A 20268-nucleotide genomic window follows, 5' to 3' on the forward strand; every position below is an offset into this window, starting at 1 on the left:
CAGTCAGCTCCTGGTCTTGTTTTTGCTGACTGTATAGAGCTTCTCCATCTTTGGCTGCAAAGATTAAATCAATCTGATTTCAGTATTGACCGTCTTGTGATGTCCATGTGTAGAGCCTCCTCTTGTGTTGTTGGAAGAGTGTGTTTGCTACAACTAATGTGTTCTCTTGGCAAAACTCTGTTAGCCTTTGACCTGCTTCGTTTTGTACTCCAAGGCCAAATTTGTCTGTTACTCTAGGTGTCTCTTGACTTCCTACTTTTGCATTCCAGTCTCTATAATAAAAAAGGACATCTTTTTGGGTGTTAGTTTTAGAAGATCTTGTAGGTCTTCATAGAACCGTTCAACTTCAGCTTCTTCAGCATTGCTGGTGTTGGGGCACAGACTTGGATTACTCTGATATTGAATGGTTTGCCTTGGAAACGAACAGAGATTATTCTGTCGTTTTTGAGATTGCATCCAAGTACTGCATTTAGGACTCTTTTGTTGACTATTATGGCTACTCTATTTCTTCCAAGGGATTCTTGTCCACAGTAGATATAATGGTCACCTGAGTTAAATTCACCCATTCCAGTCTATCTTAGTCAACTGATTCCTAAATTGTTGATGTTCACTCTTGCCATCTCCTGTTTGACCACTTCCAATTTGCCTTGATTCATGGACCTAACATTCCAGGTTCCTATGCAATATTGCTCTTTACAGCATTGGACTTTACTTCCATCACCAGTCACATCCACAACTGGGTATTGTTTTTGTTTAGGCTCCATCTCTTCATTCTTTCTGGACTTATTTCTCCACTGATGTCCCATAGCATATTGGGCACCTACCGACCTGGGGAGTTCATCTTTCAGTGTCCTATCTTTTTGCCTTTTCATGCTGTTCATGGGGTTCTCAAGGCTGGAATACTGAAGTGGTTTGCCATTCCCTTCTCCAGTGGACCACATTTTGTCCAAACTCTCCACCACAACCCGTCCATCTTGGGTGGCCCTACATGGCATGGCTCATAGTTTCATTGAGTTAGACAAGGCGGTGGTCCATGTGATCAGTTTGGTTGGTTTTCTGTGATTGTGGTTTTCATTCTGTCTGCCCTCTGATGGATAAGGATAAGAGGCTTATGGAAGTTTCCTGATGGGAGAGACTGACTGGGGGGGAAACTGGGTCTTGTTCTGATGGGCAGGGCCATGCTCAGTAAGTCTTTAATCCAATTGTCTGTTGAGGGCTGTGTTCCCTCCCTGTTGTTTCACCTGAGGGCAACCTATGGTTGAGGTAATGAAGATAATGGGGACCTCTTTCAAAAGATCCCATGCAAGCACTGCCACACTCGGTGCCCCTGACCCTGCAACAGGCCACTGTGGACCCACGCCTCCGCTGGAGACTCCTGGACACTCACGGGCAAGTCTGGGTCAGTCTCTTGTAGGGTCACTGCTCCTTTCTCCTGGGTCCTGGTGCACACAAGGTTCTGTTTGTGCCCTCCAAGAGTCTGTTTCCCCAGTCCTGTGTAAGTTCTGGTGGCTCTATGGCAGGGTTAATGGCGACCTCCTCCAAGAGGGTTTATGCCATACCCAGGTCTGCTGCACCCAGAGCCCCTGCCCCCTGCGGCAGGCCACTGCTCACCTGTACCTTTGCAGGAGACACTCAAACACAGTTCTGGCTCAGTCTCTGTGGGGTCTCTGGGACCTAGTGTACACAGGTTTTTTTGAGCCCTCTGAGCATCTCTGCCAATTAGGGATTTGATTCTAAATGCAATTTCACCTCTCCTACCATCTTACTGGTGCTACTCCTTTGCCCCTGGATGTGGGGTATCTTTTTTGGTGGGATCCAACATTCTCCAGTCAACAGTTGTTCAGCAGCAAGTTGTAGTTTTGGAGTTCTCACAGGAGAAGATGAGTGCACGTCCTTCTACTCTGCCATCTTATGCCACCAGATTTTTCTCTATCACTCATTAAGAAACATCCCTCTTGGGTTCTCAGTGACTCTTCTGAGAAAAATATTCCCCAATCCCATTAGAGGCTAAGTTACAGCATCAACTTCTCCACACAGGGATGATGTGCCCATCCACATGCAAACCAAGGCAATGATGGAAAGGATTCCTTACATTTGGTTTCTAGGGTCTTCTGATAGATGGCTACCCTCTGAATGCCTTAGTCATTTCAGTCGTGTCCAAGTCTGTGTGACTCTATGGATTGTAGCCTCCTAGGCTCTTTGTCCATGGGATTCTCCAGGCAAGAATACTGGAATGGGTTGCCATGCTCTTCTCCAGGGGATCTTCTAACCCAGGAATCAAACCCACATCTGTTAAGTCTCCTGCATTGGCAGGCGGGTTCTTAACCACTAGCACTACCTGAGAAGCCTGTAGAGCACTACTTACTTTCAAAGAGCATTCCTTTTCCTACCTATGAGGGTTGGTGGTAGCTCTGGAGAAAAGGATACATAAAGAATGCTCACTTACAGCTAGAGATCCCTCTGCAACTCAGCCATCACAGCTTCTGGTGCTGTATTAAAATGTTAGTTGCTTGGTCATGTCCGACTCTTTGCAACCCCATGGACTATAGCCCACCAGGCCCATCTGCCCATGGGATTCTCCAGGTAAGAATACTGGAGTAGGTAGTCATTCCAGTCTCCAGGGGATCTTTCTGACCAAGGGGATCAAACCCTGGTCTCCCACATGACAGGAAGATTCTTTACTGTCTGAGCCACCAGGAAGCCCATCCCTGTAGGGGCTCAGTTAAAGGTATTCAGCACATGGGTCCAAGTTTTGTCTGATATCACCATCACAAAGGGCAAGGTCTTGGTGAGAAGCCCAAGCATTAACATGTGTTTGTTAATTAGCTGATTGAACCCAGGTCTGGGAATTATCACCACAACAATTTTGGATCCAAAATAATAAAAAGCTGAGCAACTAAAAACCAAGTTCAGGAAAGATGAAGGCTCTTCGTGGAAGCCTCAGCTCAGGACACTCTCCTGGCTTTTCTAAGGGACCCAGGTGCCATCCGCAGTAAAGAGAACATGGCCATCTAAGGTTCCCCAAGGAACAGCAGGGGCGGCCCTTTCGAGGGGCAGGGAACCCATGTGAATGCACTCATCAAGTCCTTTGGCTTTTTGCAGAGCCCCAGGAAGGAACAGCCGTGTACACCCTGCGTTGGAATGTTCTCTGAGGGCGGGTTCAGTGCCAATGGAATGTGGGGCTGGTGCCATTCCACTTGGTTCTGTTTCCCTCTAGTGGTTGATCCAACAGACAAGTTCAGAGAGTCTGAGATTGTATCTGACTCAGGAGCAAAGCTGGGAGGAGCAGGACTGACCCATCTCATTTCTCTCCTTGTTAACTAATATGGTCAGAGGACCCCAAACACAAGTATATTACTTCATGCATGAGAAATGCAACATCGCCTGGGGGCTGGAACACAATGCTTAATAAAAGTAGTATAACATTTTTGACTCTTCCTTTATGCTAGCACTGTTCTAAGCGCTTTAGAGGTAATAATTGTATTTAATCCTCACAAAATACCCCATGAAGTGAGAGTCATCATTTCCCATTTTACAAAAATAAGTTAACAGTGGTGGTGGGCTTTTTCTTACTTGGATCCAAAATTGTTGTGAGAATTCCCAGGCCTGGGTTCAGTCAACTAATTAACAAATACGTGTTGAATGCTTGGGCTTCTCACCAAGACCTTGCACTTTGTGTTGGTGACATCAGGCAAAACACAGACCCATGTGCTGAATACCTTTAACTGAGCCCCCGCAGCGCCAGGAGCTGTGATGGCTGAGTGGGGGAGGGATCTCTGGCTATAAGTGAGCATTCTGCAACTGGAAATCCCAGGGGCCCATCGGCACCTGCCTGTGAGCACTAGGGCGTAAGAGAAGCACAGAAGGAAGGCAGATGTACTCACCTTCCTGGGGGCCCTGAGGACACACTAGTGCTAAGCCCTGTCTGGGAAACTGTTGGTTCCTGCCACTAGTGATGGTTTGGGTTTAACTGAGAGGCATGGGTAGAATTACTGAGAATCCTCATTGACCCTGGGGTGGAGGCTGCTGTCCTAAGGTGTTCCAAAGGCCAGGCTCTCTGCCACTAATTTCTGCTTTTGGCAGGTCCATCGTGACCGGTCTGTTGCCACCAACATCCGGGACTGTGCTTGTTGGGGGAAAGGACATTGAAACCAACCTGGATGCTATCCGGCAGAGCCTTGGCATGTGTCCACAGCACAACATCCTGTTCCACCAGTAAGTAGAACAGGAACCGAGACCCTCCCGGTGCCCTAACCTCACCTTGCCCTCCCCTAACATGTTCCCTAGAGTGCAGCTGAGGGATGCTGGCTCTGGGGCCAGAGGCCATACTGTTCAGTGGCTTCCCCCACATTTGGGATCCTTTGTCCTGTTGGCACTGAGAAGGTCCCTCAGAACATGAGACTGTTTCTCTCATGCTCAGTGCTGAGGTCTTCCTGCTCAGGAGACTGGCACTGCCTTCTCTCTGCCAGGGTGGCTGGTCCTGGGGCCCCTTGCTCAGAACTTGCCCAGAAGTCTGGTCACTCTCAGGGACCATGAGGGGACACACAGAGGGGACCATGGCTCCTGTTTTCCTCTTCAGCCAGGCATTAAAAACTGACTTTTGAAGAAGTTTTTCAGTTGCTTTTTTTCCAAACTTTTCTTACATAAAAAATTATATACAGTCATTGAATAAAGGAAGGAGGGATCACAGGAAGGAAGGCAATATAGATTGAAACTAAAAATCACCTGTAATTTCACCATCCATAGGAAACCACTGTTAACACTTTGATATATAATTTTTCAAAGCTTTCTCTTATGAATGTATAGCTATACATATATCTGAAATTATAAAACAGAATAAAACTCTGCTTACCATTTAGTAACCATTATTTTAATGGTTTTTTAAACCTAAGATATCATGAACATTTTTGCATGCTGTTATGTATTCTTCTACAAAATAATTTTTAATGTATACATACTATTCCATTGTATAATGTGCTATTTAAGCTTTCAGATATTTTGGTAGGATCAGTATTTTGTCTCATTTTTCTGTTATGAACACCACCACGATGAGCATCATGATTGCTAAACCTCTGTGCTCATCTTTAATTATCTCTATAAGGTAAACTGTTACAAGTGGAAACGCTGAGCGCATTGTGTTTCTCACCGCCCCATCCCCATAGCCTCACCGTGGCTGAACACATCCTGTTCTATGCACAGCTGAAAGGGAAGTCCTGGGACGAGGCCCAGCTGGAGATGGAAGCAATGCTAGAGGACACAGGCCTCCACCACAAGAGGAACGAAGAGGCTCAGGATCTGTCAGGTGCTTGGTATTGGAAAATGGGCTTCGGATGGCCAATCCACGGTTTCCCAGTGCACGGGGCCTTGTATATATGCATGTGTGCTTGTGTGTGTGTGTGTGTATTCTTAGACTTGTAACAGGAGAGCTCCTAAGGGTTGGAATAATCTATAAAGTTATTCTGAGCATCTAAGAGAAACCCAACTCTGGATTATTTTCTACATAGAACACTATCCTGCAGCAGCCTGGGCTCTATGTGCTCTGAGGTTTATGTGTTTGAACTAAAAATGTGAGAACAATCTTCACATGGTCTGATCCTGGGAGGCAGGGATTTTCTGTTGTGTATTATAAGGCCTGAACCACTAGGGTTCTAAACACTGTGGACATCTAAGGAGGCAGCTTGAAGCTGCTGCTGGATCTAAGTTACCTTCTTTATGTGGTCAGCCCTGGGCCGATCCTTCACATGGTCCACAGCTCCTGTGACCCCGCCGCCTCATCCCTCTAGGTGGCGTGCAGAGGAAGCTGTCTGTGGCCATTGCCTTCGTGGGAGATGCCAAGGTGGTGGTTCTGGATGAGCCCACCTCTGGGGTGGACCCCTACTCACGTCGCTCAATCTGGGACCTGCTCCTGAAGTATCGCTCAGGTAATGGCCACTGCACATCACCTGTGCTCTCGCTGAGGCTGAATGTGTGTGATCTACTCGCTTACACCTGGCATCTTGCAGCTCAGTGTAGTAACAGCCACAACTACGCTCAGATGTGGCATTATCACTGGCTTGGGGAGCCTAAGTTCCAGGTGAAGCCTCCTGAGTTTTTTTTACCCAAATATAAGCAGGGAATTACTGATGAAGCAGCCTACTTCCCAAAATGCTCTAGAAAGTTCTCTCAACCCAAAACCCTTCTGCCTGGAACAATGGGAGCAGCTCTAAGTAAAATTCCCCCTTGACAAAGGGACCCGAATTATCTACGAAAACCAGGTGTGAGGGTGAGGAGCCTATATTCAGTGCTGTGGATGGAAATAACTCAGCGGGACGCTCCCTCCTCTGTCCTGGCACCTGAAACCAGATGCACAGACCCAGACAAGACAGCAAGCAGAACCACCATAAAAGTAACAGTGTGGTTTAAGCCTGTGCTGTATTTGCCTTCCTGGAATCCTCATTACCATTTTATTTTAAGGACATCTCTATCTAGTATGAAAGAATGTAAGTGTGAGTGTGTGTGTGTGTGTGTTCTTTGCAGAAATGATAAATGTAGCACTTAATGATCCAGAGAATATACTATAGAACTCAATAGATACTGACTGACAGTAATAAATATATCCCATACATGGTGGTTTATTTGCATCAGGCCCTATGCTAAGGAAGAAATACTCTATAAAATAGCGCTTTACAATATGCAGGATGCTATAAAGTGGTAGCTATTGTTATTTTTTATTCTAATATTCTAGACTGTATTGCAGAATACTTGTTTTTATTTATTAACTCCCAGTTTTGCAACCCATGGAATATGGAGTTTGCTATACACTTTCTCCCATCCATACCCAGGCCTGCCTGGTAATTCCCCTGACCCCTGCCTCTGCAGGCAGAACCATCATCATGTCCACTCACCACATGGACGAGGCCGACATCCTCGGGGACCGCATCGCCATCATATCCCAGGGACGGCTGTACTGCTCTGGAACCCCACTGTTCCTGAAGAACTGCTTTGGCACAGGCTTCTACTTAACCTTGGTGCGCAGGATGAAGACTATTCAGAGCCAAGGAAGAGGCCGCGAGGTTTGTGTCTGTCCAGGGAAAGAGCCTGTCCTGGGTGAGAAGGAACGTCATTCCAGACACTTCTACCCAAATCAGACTCCAGCCAGCAGAACTGACCTCTTTGTTTCTGGAACCATTTGTAGATTTTGATAAAAGAACATTCTGAACTCTCCTACAGAAATGCTTTAGCCAACTAGCTTAAAAGACCTGAAATTATTACAGGCCAGAATCCTAAACTACACACGTGGTTTCGTGCAACATAGAAGGAAGGGAATGACATTCTGCAAGGTTACACTGTTTAAAGGACAGTAGTTATTCAAGCTTCCTTTTTTCATTCAAACATTTATGTTAGCTAGTTAAACCCAAATTTCATTGGCAAATGAAAGCTAAGAAAAAGCTTCCCTAGTAACTATAACCCGGAAATGGTGACACGAAAAAAGTGCCAACCAGCAGAGACCACCTCAGCGTGTCAAGAATCCCAGGTTCAAGTGTGGGCTTCAAGGTGAACAGACTGTGTCGCCTTAAGCAAATTCTTTAATTCCTCGTTGTTGTTGGGTTTTTTCCACATAGAAAGTGAAGCTGATAATTACCACTCTGCTTCCCAGGGATGTGGTGAAGATAAATGAGATAGAGTATGATAAATGTGCTTTGGGCTCCTAAAAAGGCACTGCTCACCTTCCAGTTGTCCTGTCATGCCTGTTTTATTGTATTATAGCATTATCTACGCCTTCAGCCCTGTAGTTCAGGTGTCTGGCTGCTTCTGGGTTTTCCAGTCCTGGGTAGATTTCCAGAGCCCAGTGTGCATCCCCGGAGAGGGAGAAGCAGAAAGTCTCACATGGGCCGACCAACAGCTGTCACATAAGTGATGGCAAGCCAAAGGAATCCTTTAATGCTCTCTCCGTGCCTGATTCACACACTCTCAGAACAAAATCAGACAGCCACACCCTCAAATGTTCAGATGAAGTAATAGATTAAAACAGTGAAGAAAAATGTGTTGAGCACACTTGATGTGAGAAACAAAGCATGGTGGTGACGGCGGTGGGCATCAGGGACGTCAGGGAGGCGCTGTAGAAGTGATTCCCGTCCGTCTCTTGTAGGGGACCTGCAGCTGTGCGTCTAAGGGCTTCTCCATCAGGTGTCCGGCCTGTGCTGAGGCGATAACTCCAGAACAAGTCTTGGACGGTAAGGACTCAAGCAGATTGTACCTTGGTCCTGGTCTGGCCGTCATCTCCAGGTCTTGTTGGTGTGTCCAGCTGTCGAGCACTTCAATGGGAGCAAAGAGAACACTCTGTGTGCTTCTGAAGCTCACGGTCATGCAGTTGCTCATCTTCTTTGAGTTTTTGTCTCCTCCTCCATTCCCAAAGAATGTTGAAGTCTTGGGCTTATAAGCCCTCTCCCTTTAATGAGGAACCCAGTCTTTGTTTACTCCTAGCCCTTGCCCATAATAAGCCTGCGTTTCTGGGGTCCCCCCGCCTGGATCCAAGCCACTTTCCTCAGTATCTGGAGAGGAGGTCTTCGAATGGTGCCAGCTGGAGCCTATGAGCCTCGGTGATGCACAGTCCTCACAGTGAACTTCTCCAGAGAGTCAGGTTGTGTGGTGTGGATGCAAAATCTGTGGGTTAACGCATAGCCCTGTTTGTTACACTCCCAGATTTTCTCTCAGTTTCCTAATTTTGAGTGATTCTCCCTTGGATTAGATACAGTGTGTTAAACCTTGTAAGGGGCACCTCCACCTCCAGAAAGATGCAAAACAGAGACTCTCACTGTGGAAGCACTCATGGGGCTATGACTTCCTGGCCCCAGAGTGCTTGTCAACAGCTCTTTCTATTCTCCGCTAATGCCTGCCTCTCATCCTTCCCTGGTTGGGGGCGGTGGAGGGGGGCCTGGGTGGAGGAGAAGGGACGGGGAGGGGGTTGTCCTCAGAATTGGAATACCATATTCCCCATATTCCTAAGTAGGAACAAAACTAAACCTATGTGCTGATCCAAGTTAAGGGGAAAGTATTTGCTTTTTAAAGACAAAGTTTCCTAAGCACAAATATTTTTCTAACTAAAATCTGAAACAAGAAAACAGGCAGTTTGTGCACTATGCTTAAAGCTGAGGGAAAATGCCCGGAGTTGCATCATATTTACTCTCTCACCCTCTCTCGCACTGACAGAACCTGTGGTGAACACAAACATATCTTCTTAGACCATTTCTGTGTCTTTTTCCTAGTCTGCCTTGCTGTAGGCCCCTCCCTGCTTTCCAAATAATTTTTTTGAAATGAATATGTTTAATTACTGGGGCTTCCCAGGTGGCACTAGTGGGGAAGAACCTGCCTGCCAAAGCAGGAAACATAAGAAGAATGGGTTGGACCCCTCGACTGGGAAGATCCCCTGGAGGAGGGCATGGCAACCCACTCAAGTATTCTTGCTTGGAGAATCCCATGGACAGAGGAGCCTGGCAGGCTACAGTCCACAGGGTTGCAAAGAGTCAGACACGACTGAAGTGAAACACACACCCCAAAGTCAATATGCAAACAGAGCCTGCTGGGTGGGGTAAATTTTTTAACTATTACTTTATTTCTAAATAAAGGTTTATTTTCTTTGAATAGAAGAGGGATGCTGTGAATAGTGGGAAGCACAATAAGTTGTTGTGCCCCAAACAAGAGAAGGAAGATCATTTCAATTCCCATTAGCTCCTTGAGAGGCTTTCCACTCGTACAGACTCGCAAACCACACACACTGGCAGACCCCCTTGCCAGACGCTGAAAGCCCTGCTGCCCTGAAGGACCACTTCTGGAAAGGCTGACACACACATCTAAGACACAATTCCTGGGAATCCAGCAGCTTCAGGTTCGATTTCCTTCCTCAGAGAACAATGAACGTGACCCCCAGAGAGAAGTTAGGGCAGAGCTGCTTCCTCCCACGAGGAGCCCTCTAGCCCCTGCATGAAGTCATCTGGAACTGTAGACAATTGAGCCTCATTTGCATGTTTGACATAAAACAAGCCTTCCAGTCCAGCTAGGCAGAAGGATTTGGGTTGAAAGCCACGAAATCCCTCCTCTTGAGTCATTTCTGAAACAAAGAAAGAAGAGAACTCACTGGGTGATCCTGACTCTGGGAGGGTTACTTGCAAAACACACAAGAGTTAGGCTCTGGGCGCCCAGAATCCCTTCCCCTTTGACCTGCTTCTCAGAACAGTATGCTAGGGAACTGTCTCTTTAAATGCATGTTAATTAGATTTTTAACAAGTGTTTTTATTTGTTTAATTTGGGGCCATCCCTGCAGCATGTGGGATATTACTCCCTGACCAGGATTCAAACCTGTGCCCCCTGCGTTGGAAGGCAGAGTCTTAACTACTGGACTGCTGGGGAAATCCCTAGATTTTTAATTTTAAAGTAACATATGCTCATGCATAAAATTCAATTCTGATTGCATGAGTATATCAGGTAAATATCTGATACTGGATACTTCCCTTTACCCCATGCTGTGCTTCCTGCACTCCATCCCCTTGTCCTTCTCCACAGCTTCTCAAACTCCTTCTGCATTTCCTGTGAGCTGGGATTTTTTGTTTATTTGAGGAAGCAGATGCAATTCCAAGGGAAGTGGTGCAGTCCTCCAAAAAGCTGGGCCAGGCCTGGGTGTGTGATATAAGAAGTGGGGTTCTCATCTAGCTTGGTCACCAGGTCCGGGTCTACTTCTTGGTCAAGTCCCATATACCCTGGGGCTTCCCAGGTGGCATTAGTGGTAAAAAATCTGCCTGTCAATGCAGGAGACATAAGAGAAGTGAGTTCAATCCCTGAAGTGGGAGGATCTCCCGGAAGAGGGCATGGCAACCCACTCTTGTATGCTTGCCTGGAGAATCTCATGGACAGCGGAGCCTGGTGGGCTACAGCCCATAGGGTCACAAAGAGTTGGACACGACTGAAGCAACTTGGCACACACACACACACACACACCTTTGGCCAGACCAGAAAAATGAAAGCAATTTTGACTCAGGTTTGTGGTGATTAAGAATGAGCAACATTGATGACAAGAGCTTTCTTACTTCAGATGATGTTCATAATAAGAAGAGCAGCTATCACTCATCTATGGGCCAGACACAACATTCTCAGTGGTTTCTGTAGATTAACTCATCCAAGCCTCACACATAACAATAATATGGGTGCCACTATTTTTCTCTTATGCAGATGAAGAAACTATGGTATGACCTGCCTGATGTTCCATATAGCTAGTAAAGAACAGAACATTTGATCAAACAAAGGAGAAAACTGGCACAGGAATGTTATGTGAGCTCCCCAAGGTTACACAGCTAATTTGGGGGGAGTTGGCCTTCCATCTCCATCTCCCTTTCAGTGCCTGTCACAGGGTCAACTAAGTTAAAAACAGACATGATGGAGCAATATTCCTCCACAAGAATCACTACTGCTAAAGGAGATGGGCCTTCCTCAAACGCAAAACAGAAGAAAGTAGAGGACCTGGGTAAGATCCCTGTCTTCCAGCTTCTGGAAAACAGTTGATGTCAGCCTTTTTCTTGTCTTAGGGGATGTGAACGAACTGACCGATATGGTTCACCACCACGTTCCAGAGGCGAAGCTGGTAGAATGCATTGGTCAAGAACTTATCTTCCTTCTTCCAAATAAGAATTTCAAGCAGAGAGCATATGCTAGCCTTTTCAGAGAGCTGGAGGAGACGCTGGCTGACCTGGGACTCAGCAGTTTTGGAATTTCTGACACTCCCCTGGAAGAGGTGAGGCAGAGACTCCCGCTGGTTTCTGTCAGGCACCAGAGAGGTAGTTCCTTGCCAAAGTCTAACACAAAAGTCTAGAAGGGAAATTTTGTGCAAGCAAAAAGCTGTAATTCCTTGCCCAAGCGTAGCAGCTGTCTTCACTTTTGGCTTACTTCCTCCTGCCTTCATCCATACTCACACATATTTTACATAGCTGTGGTCACCATGTGCACACACTTCTGTATTTACAGAAGAATATGTTCTTAGATAAAGAGTCGTAATGTATTCCCTTCCCATTATGAAGCAATACCCAACAAAACTGAGCCTGGGTTAGATTTTCTATAGACTGGGAATGCCTAAACCAAATTCTCTTTTTCCTTCTGGACAGATTTTCCTGAAGGTCACAGAGGCTTTGGATTCAGGACATCTGTTTGCTGGTATGGCGCCCACGTGTGCAGTTTGCCCCCTCACTAAACCCTCATGCTCTATCTCGAAAACCTAAGGGAAAAGTCATGGAAAACAAAGTAGACTAACACTCCTGCATCCTATTTATCTGACCCCCAAATAACAGGCCTTTTGAGTTCTTGGTTATATGACACAGGAAAGGTAAGTGGAATTGGGTCCAGGTGGGAAGATGCTGGGTGAGTCGGGAGTCTTAAGAAGGTCAGGCTGGGAGCTCTGCCACCGCCAAGCTTCGCATCCCGCTTCCTGGTCTCCTGTCCCTTCCACATCACCACCCTCATCTTCTCCTCTTCTCTCTACCAGGCCTGTGATCCACTCTGCCTGCAGGGGTGACAGCTCACAGAGCTCTTAAGACAATACAATCCAGATGCAGCTGGACACCTGGCCTCTTTGAGATGGAGATAAAACAGTTCTGAGCCCTCATTTAGTGCCCTGAGGAATTTTGAAACTGTGGGGACCATAAACGTTGTGGGTTCTGGGGGTTTCTTATCCCCTTCCACAATTTCTACCAAATCTCAGAGCCACAAAAAGCACTCACGATTTAAGTGGTCTTTACTGTGGAGGATGGAGAATGGGAGGATGGACGTGCAGGAGGACTTACCTGCCACAACACAGGCCACTTCTGATAGAAAAACTGACATCCACCCAGTCTGATAAAATCCTCTCCCCGGCTTCTCCCTTCTTGTTCCATTTCCCTCTCCCTGGTCATGTGCAGAGCTCCGAAGCAATTCACCTTTGCTGACGTGGGCACCTGCCACGGGTTACCTCTTTCTACCCAGTGTGACATACCACAGCATTTTTCTGTACAAAGATTGTTTCCTCTCTGTTTCTGGTGCCTGCTCTTAAGTCATGGTTTTCATCTTGCTTTGTAAGTGATCCCGGCTATGTCTAGAACTATCAGTGATCCAATATATCAGCCCAAATGTGTGCCAGGATCCAGGTAGGTTGTGTGGTGGCCAGAAGAGGTGGCCATCCAGGCAGGGTGGGGAGTAAAGAACAGTGCTCTGGAGGGAGTGAGAGCACCTAGCCACAGGGCCCAGGTCTTCTTTCCAGCTTTTCAGACACAGGAATTAAATTCCCACAACTCACCCAAGGGCAAAAACTCCCATTAACCAAGACCAGAATGAAAACATGATAATTTATATTAGAAACTATGATGAACTCAAGAATTGGGGCCTTTAATCTGCACAGAGTGCTTCTGCTTAATAATTAGTCCTCTTAGAAGAATAAATAAATTCGGAGAAGGCACTGGCAACCCACTCCAGTACTCTTGCCTGGAAAATCCCATGGACGGAGAAGCCTAGTGGGCTGCAGTCCATGGGGTCATGAAGAGTTGGACACGACTGAGCGTCTTCACTTTCACTTTTCACTTTCATGCATTGCAGAAGGAAATGGCAACCCACTCCAGTGTTCTTGCCTGGAGAATCCCAGGGACGGGGGAGCCTGGTGGGCTGCCGTCTGTGGAGTCACACAGAGTTGGACACGACTGAAGCGACTTAGCAGCAGCAGCAGCAGAAGAATAAATTATAAATCAGAAGAGTGGTCATTCTGGATATATTAATAGAATAGGATATTCCAAAGAGACAGAGGTAGGAGTTGAGTGTAGCCTCTACAATGAAGCAGGCCAAACACCAAACGTGAATTCTATAATTTGTTGATTGAGTGGCTTTGGGTGCATGTGTGCTAAGTTACTTCGGTCACGTCCGACTCTTTGCCTGCCAGGCTCCTCTGTCCATGGGATTCTCCAGGTAAGAGTACTAGAGTAGATTGACATGCCCTCCTCCAGGAGATCTTCCCGACCTAGGTCAGGGTCTAAGCCGCATCTTATGTCTCCTACATTGGCAGATGGGTTCTTTACCACTAGTGCCACCTCAGGAGCCCCTTTGGGTAGATACTTAGCCTCTTTTTTTGTTTATGAACACTCTTAAGATTCATTCCCTTAATAACTTCCATGGATAACATATAGCTGTGTTAATTAAATTTATCATGTCATACATTATATCCCTAGTACTTATTAATATTTAGTTTCTTTGTACCTCAGTTTCCTCATACGCCAAATGGGGATGATAATAGTATCCACCTTTGAAGGTTGTTGTTCACTCACTCAGTCATGTCCAACTCTTTGTGACCCAATGGACTGCAGCACACCAGGCCTCCCTGTCCTTCACCATCTTCTGGAGCTTGCTCAAACTCATGTCCATTGAGTCAGGGATGCCATCCAACCATCTCATCCTCTGTTATCCCCTTCTCCTCCTCCCTTCAATCTTTCCCAGCACTGGGGTCTTTTCTAATGAGCCAACTCTTCACATTAGGTGGCCAAAGTATTGGAACTTCAGCTTCAGCATCAATCCTTCCAATGAATATTCAGGACTGACTTCCTTTAGGATGGACTGGTTTGATCTCCTTGCAGTCCAAGGGAACTCTCAAGAGTCTTCTCCAACACTACTGTTCAAAAGCATCAATTCTTCAGCACTCAGCCTTCTTTATGGTCCAACTCTCACATCCATACATGATTACTGGAAAAACCATAGCTTTGACTAGACAGACCTTCGTTGGCAAAGTGATGTCTCTGCTTTTTAATACACTGTCTAGCTTTGTCATAGCTAGGTTATTGAGAGAATTAAATGAGTTAAAGCATGCTAAGTCTTAACGCAGTATGCAATTTCTGTTAATGATTCAGCAATACCCTCATCTCAGCACTTACAAATATCTCTTACCTCAAACTCAGCCATAGCTTATACTTTACAAAAAACTAAATATCCATTGTTTTATTTCCTTGTCACTATAACCCTATGAGGCTGGTAGGGCAGGGATTGGCCCCATCTGGGGAAAAGAAATTAAAAGTGTTAGTCACTCAGTTGTGTCCATCTCTTTGCAACTCCATGGACTGTGGCCAACCAGATTCCTCTGTCCATGGGATTTTCCAGGCAAGAACATCTGGCGAAACAGCTCTTATAAATTGGATGACTTGCCTTAAAGTCATATAGGCTTCTGAGTCTTATTCCTTGGTCTCAGTTCTCAAATCTAGGGCCCTCAATTACACACTCCTACTGTCTCCCATTTTTCAGATTGCTAATTGCATTTGTCTGAAAGGGCTGTTTTTGAGGCCGGCATTTTTCTGATCTTGTCTTCAGAGTCTGAAGGAGCTGTGGCTGTCTATGGAGTCATACATTGCATGGTACCAAGAGACTCCAGGCCATTTCTGAAGGATGTCTCACTGCCAGTGGCCTCTAGAGGGTAGCAGAGAGCCAGGGACAAACGGGCCTGAAGCCCTCAACTCTGATCTGAACAGTGGCCTCCAGCCTGGATGGGGTTTCAGGGAGAGAGCACAGCTCAGAGGACAGGCATGAAGACAGGCAGCAGAAATCCTGCCAGAGGGAGGGCCGGCCACAGCGAAGGCGTCAAAGCCAAGCCCAGATCAGGAGAAAGGAGGCAGAACTGGGGCGCTGGTGCTGAGTAGTCAGTGAGCCTGCAGATGGTCACCCTCTGAGTAGTGAGCCTGGTACACGGCTGGTGCCTGTGGACATTAGCTGAAAGAATGACTCAGCTGACCCAGCTCCCTCTGCAGTTGAGAGAGACGTGGGGACCAGCCAGCCATCCTCTAAGCTCTCTAGGTCCAACAGCACATTCTGCAAGTACATTTTAATTAACTCTAGCTTCAAAATAGCTGATGACTTGCGATGGTTTATAAAGCACATTCACATGTGTTAGCTCATTTAATCTTCATAATAACCCTTTTCTTGTTTTCATTTTACAGATGAGAAAACTCAGATTCAGACAGATTGAGTCATTAAGACAAATTTGCACATCTAGTAAGTTAGAGTCAGGATTCACACCCAGGTCTGCTAACTCCTAGTTTATTGGTCTTTCTACTTTCTACTTCTCGGTGACCTCTAAAAATATAGAAAGAAACACAGGTTATACATGAATATATTTTGCTGTTAAATTCAAATAATACAAAAAAGGCTAACCCTTCCCACTTTATCCCCTGCCCCATCCAGCTCTGCCCCTGAAGTGATCTTTTAACAATTAACAGGTATTCTTTCAGAACTTTGTACATGTGTACACATCGTGAGTGTATGTGTATACATAAAACATGTTTCTTTCCATATGACACATGTGCTAACATAAATATGATCTTATTACACGTATTGTTCTGAAACTTTTTTTTTTGCTTTTATGTTTTGAACCTCTCTATCTTGTCCTCTTTAACTGTATAGAGATTTTTTAAGCAGTTTCAGGCAATTCTGTCAAAAATGATTTATATCAGAAAGTAGAATTTAAAAAATTTTATTAACCTTCCTGACAGATATTTTGTTTCTAACTTAGATGAAGGGAAAACTAACACAGTGAGAAAAAAATTGACCTTGTGAATGTTTTTCTAAGTTACTCATTCCATCCTCCAAACCAGGAGGCACTCAGCAGAAAAGAGAAAACATCAACTTTCGACACCCCTGTTCGGGTCCTAGCGAGAAGGCCGGACAGACTCCCCAGGGCTCCAGCAGCCAGCCCGGAGAGCCAGCTGCTCACCCGGAGGGCCAGCCTCCGCCGGAGCAGGAGGGACACAGCCGACTGAACTCAGGAGCGCAGCTTATTGTCCAGCACGTGCAGGCACTGCTGGTCAAGAGGTTCCAGCACACCATCCGCAGCCACAAGGACTTCCTGGCCCAGGTATTACCGCGGTCTTTGGCTGTGCCTGTTTACTCGTGGCCTCCCTGGCCTCCCCGTCCTCTCCCAGACTTTCTTGGGCATGTGGGGTCAGACATAGCCACGGCTACCATCTTTGGGTTCTGTCAGCTTTGTTTTCTCCTTGCCAACCTTTGCTTCTTCTTGGTAACATGAAGCTTCTTTGTAAGTATTCTAGTACACTTAGCAGAGAAAATAGCATAATAATGAATATATTAATATTGGTTTTATTTTTACAGGGGAAGGTAAAATCATGTTTTTATTCATTTTTTGCAGACCTTATGTCATTGTCTGCTTTTTCTCTTTAGATTTTTTGTTCAGAAGCAGAAACTCTGGTTTACCTCTGGCTGAGCACTGGCCTACTTTAGGGTTCAATACTGGCCTGCTTTAACTACCCTTCAAAGGGGGGAACGTTCTCTGTTCTCCTTCACAACTTGCCTTTGCACATCCGCACGTCATGTTAATCTCTATTAGGGGCTAGTTATGAGGCTGCTGGATAAATGTTTAAAAGACTGTGTGTGTGTGTGTGTGTGTGTAACATACCATAGCCTAAGTTACCATGTTTATTTTCCCACAGATTGTGCTCCCGGCCACTTTTGTGTTTTTGGCTCTAATGCTTTCCCTCATCATCCCTCCTTTTGGTGAATATCCTGCTTTGACCCTTCACCCCTGGATGTATGGACAGCAGTACACCTTCTTCAGGTGTGTAGACTCGCCCCCAAAGGTCATCATTCACCTCCTTGGGTTGTGGGGCCCTTGGGTCCCCTGCTGCCTGGTAGGGCCCTGACCTTCCCACTCTCTGGGACAGTCACCAGTGTGATAGGGGTCCTCAGGCTGCCCTCGGAAAGAAAGATAACTTACCTGCCACTTGGGAAAGGTGACCTCCATGTGGATACCCAAGACTGCCAGGAGTAAAGGAAAGAGAAGGCAGATGGTGGGTGAGTGGGTTTAAGTTCCCTTGTTTTGAATTGCAGACATGATGTGGCATCAGACTACTGAGTGTGTTCAGGCAGCCTACCTACCCCCTTCTCAGGAGACCCATAGCCACATCAAGGCAGCATCCTATGCCCTGTGTACAGGCCTGGCACACAGTACCCATTCAGTAGACATTTGTTGAGTTGCATGTTGGTGGCTTTGTTCCTCTGTCCCAGTCACATGTCCACTGTCTATGCCCCTCTCACTCTGTCTAGCATGGACCAGCCGGACAGTGAATGGCTCTCAGCACTTGCAGATGTCCTTGTGAATAAGCCAGGCTTTGGCAACCGCTGCCTGAAGGAAGAGTGGCTTCCGTAAGTCCCTATGCTCCCCTGCTGTAACACCAACAGCTGCCCTGGGAGACCCCAATAGTGGGAGCCTAGGACAGCATGGTTGGTGAGACCCCATCTATATTACTCAGACACTTCCGTATCCCTGAGCAGCACTCACCTGGCCTCTCCTTCAACACCTGCGTGCAGGGGTGTTCACTAGCTTTCAGGAAGCCTTTGCATCACTGGATAAGTCTCTATTTCTATAATTCTCAATAAAGTTCCAAACTGAGTTGACATATGCTACTCACAACTTATTCGAAAGGAATCTGAAGGAGGAAGGAGAGAGATGGGGGTGTGCTCTTGTGTAAATGGACCTAGAATGGCATTACTTACATATATGGCCAACTTTCAATATTGCTTTCAGTGTAGAGAAGAGAGTTCTAGAGGAAAAGTCATGCTTTTATTCATTGGTGGTTGAAATACACCAAGAATTTAAAATGTTCAGTATAATTTTAAATGCTTTTTTCATCTAGTCTTTTTCAGAGTTATTTGTGAGGACCAAAATAGACTAATTTCAAATTCTTATATTTGTTCCCTTAACAGAGCTGCCAGCAGATAAAAGGAAAATTAAGTCATTCTAGATGATCTTTGGCCAGACCCACACCCCCTAGTCAATCAACAAAATTCTAGTCTTGATTTTTTTTGAGCAGAAACCTTTAAGAGTAGAAGAAAATGCATGGGTCTCATTTTTAGGAGTTTTTATAAACTTTGAATCTGAGTGTGGAATATGCTCTTGTCTTCCATGAGGGAGTTCCCCTGTGGAAATTCAAGCCCCTGGAAGACTCCATCTGTGTCCCCGGACGTCACCCACTTGCTCCAACAGCAGAAATGGACAGCGGACCAACCTTCACCTTCCTGCAGGTGCAGCACCAGAGAGAAGCTCACCATGCTCCCTGAGTGCCCTGAGGGCGCAGGGGGCCTCCCACCCCCACAGGTACCTCCACCTCCAGGGGCCACCAGGGCCCCGAGCCTGCCTGCAACTGCAGCCATTGTACCTCCTGAGTTTCTAGACAACTAACATTTCAAACTAACAGCTAAGTGAAGGACTAAGTGAGGCTCTGGGTCCTCACCAACTGAAGGAAGTCACTGACCAAAAGTTTCATTTCCATTAAACACTCCCATTCAATCTAGTAAGAAAACATCTTTAAGTAAATAATACATCATGCATGCTTACTATAGAAAAATTAGAAAATACAGAGAAGTCAGAACAAAAATATTTCACCCTATCACTTGGCAATAACCACCAAAACATTTAGTTTTTATTTGTTCAAACAGGATTATATTCAAAATGTTGTCCTGAAACCTGCTATCAATAACATATCGTGAACATATGTCCACATCAGTAAATATACACCTACCTCATCATAGTATGCCTCCACACTATCCTACGGTTTGGATTTACTTTAATTTATTTCATCTCTCATTGGAGAAAGCAATGGCAACCCACTCCAGTACTCTTGCCTGGAAAATCCCATGGATGGAGGAGCCTGGTAGGCTACAGTCCATGGGGTCACAAAGAGTCAGACACAACTAAGCGACTTCACTCACTCACTTCATACTGTATCACTGGAGAAGAAAATGGAAACCCACTCCAGTATTCTTGCCTGGAGAATCCCATGGACAGGGGAGTTCATGGGGTCGCAGAGAGTCAGACATGACTGAAGTGACTGAGCAAGCAAGCAAGCATCTCACGCTGCTGATAGGTGCTTTCCTGATAGCTCAGTTGGTAAAGAATCTGCCTGCAATGCAGGAGACCCTAGTTCAATTCCTGGGTCAGGAAGATCCCCTGGAGAAGGGAAAGGCTATGCAGTCCATGGAGTCGCAAAGAGTTGGACATGAATGAGCAACTTTCACTCATTGCTGAACATGTGGGTTTTCAATTTTTCTCTGTTATAAACAATGTTGTAGTGTTCATTCAAGTGCACACTTATTAATAATCTTAATTAAGAAGTTTGCCACGTGCTGTGTAATTGACATACATACACACACATGCACACCACACAGAGTTAGCAATCTATGTTTCTCAAGGATATCAGCAATCTTGGCTCTGAGCAGCATCCTCATGGAGTTCTA

At 45.9% G+C, this 20268-nt stretch overlaps 1 protein-coding gene across 1 annotated transcript in view; it reads left to right on the top strand.

Moving 5' to 3' along the window:
- The window catches only part of ABCA4 (ATP binding cassette subfamily A member 4), a 119313-nt gene that overhangs the window by 63578 nt on the left and 35467 nt on the right, over positions 1-20268 (top strand). The window contains exons 15-25 of the mRNA XM_055585074.1: positions 4084-4215; positions 5163-5302; positions 5784-5921; positions 6859-7052; positions 8129-8213; positions 11556-11761; positions 12129-12177; positions 16614-16873; positions 17466-17590; positions 18079-18177; positions 18943-19129. Of these exons, the coding sequence (XP_055441049.1) occupies positions 4084-4215; positions 5163-5302; positions 5784-5921; positions 6859-7052; positions 8129-8213; positions 11556-11761; positions 12129-12177; positions 16614-16873; positions 17466-17590; positions 18079-18177; positions 18943-19129 (1615 nt within the window). The remainder of the gene's footprint in view (positions 1-4083; positions 4216-5162; positions 5303-5783; positions 5922-6858; positions 7053-8128; positions 8214-11555; positions 11762-12128; positions 12178-16613; positions 16874-17465; positions 17591-18078; positions 18178-18942; positions 19130-20268) is intronic.

The sequence above is a fragment of the Bubalus kerabau genome, chromosome 6, assembly GCF_029407905.1.
Source record: "Bubalus kerabau isolate K-KA32 ecotype Philippines breed swamp buffalo chromosome 6, PCC_UOA_SB_1v2, whole genome shotgun sequence".
Classification (NCBI taxonomy): Eukaryota; Metazoa; Chordata; class Mammalia; order Artiodactyla; family Bovidae; genus Bubalus; species Bubalus kerabau.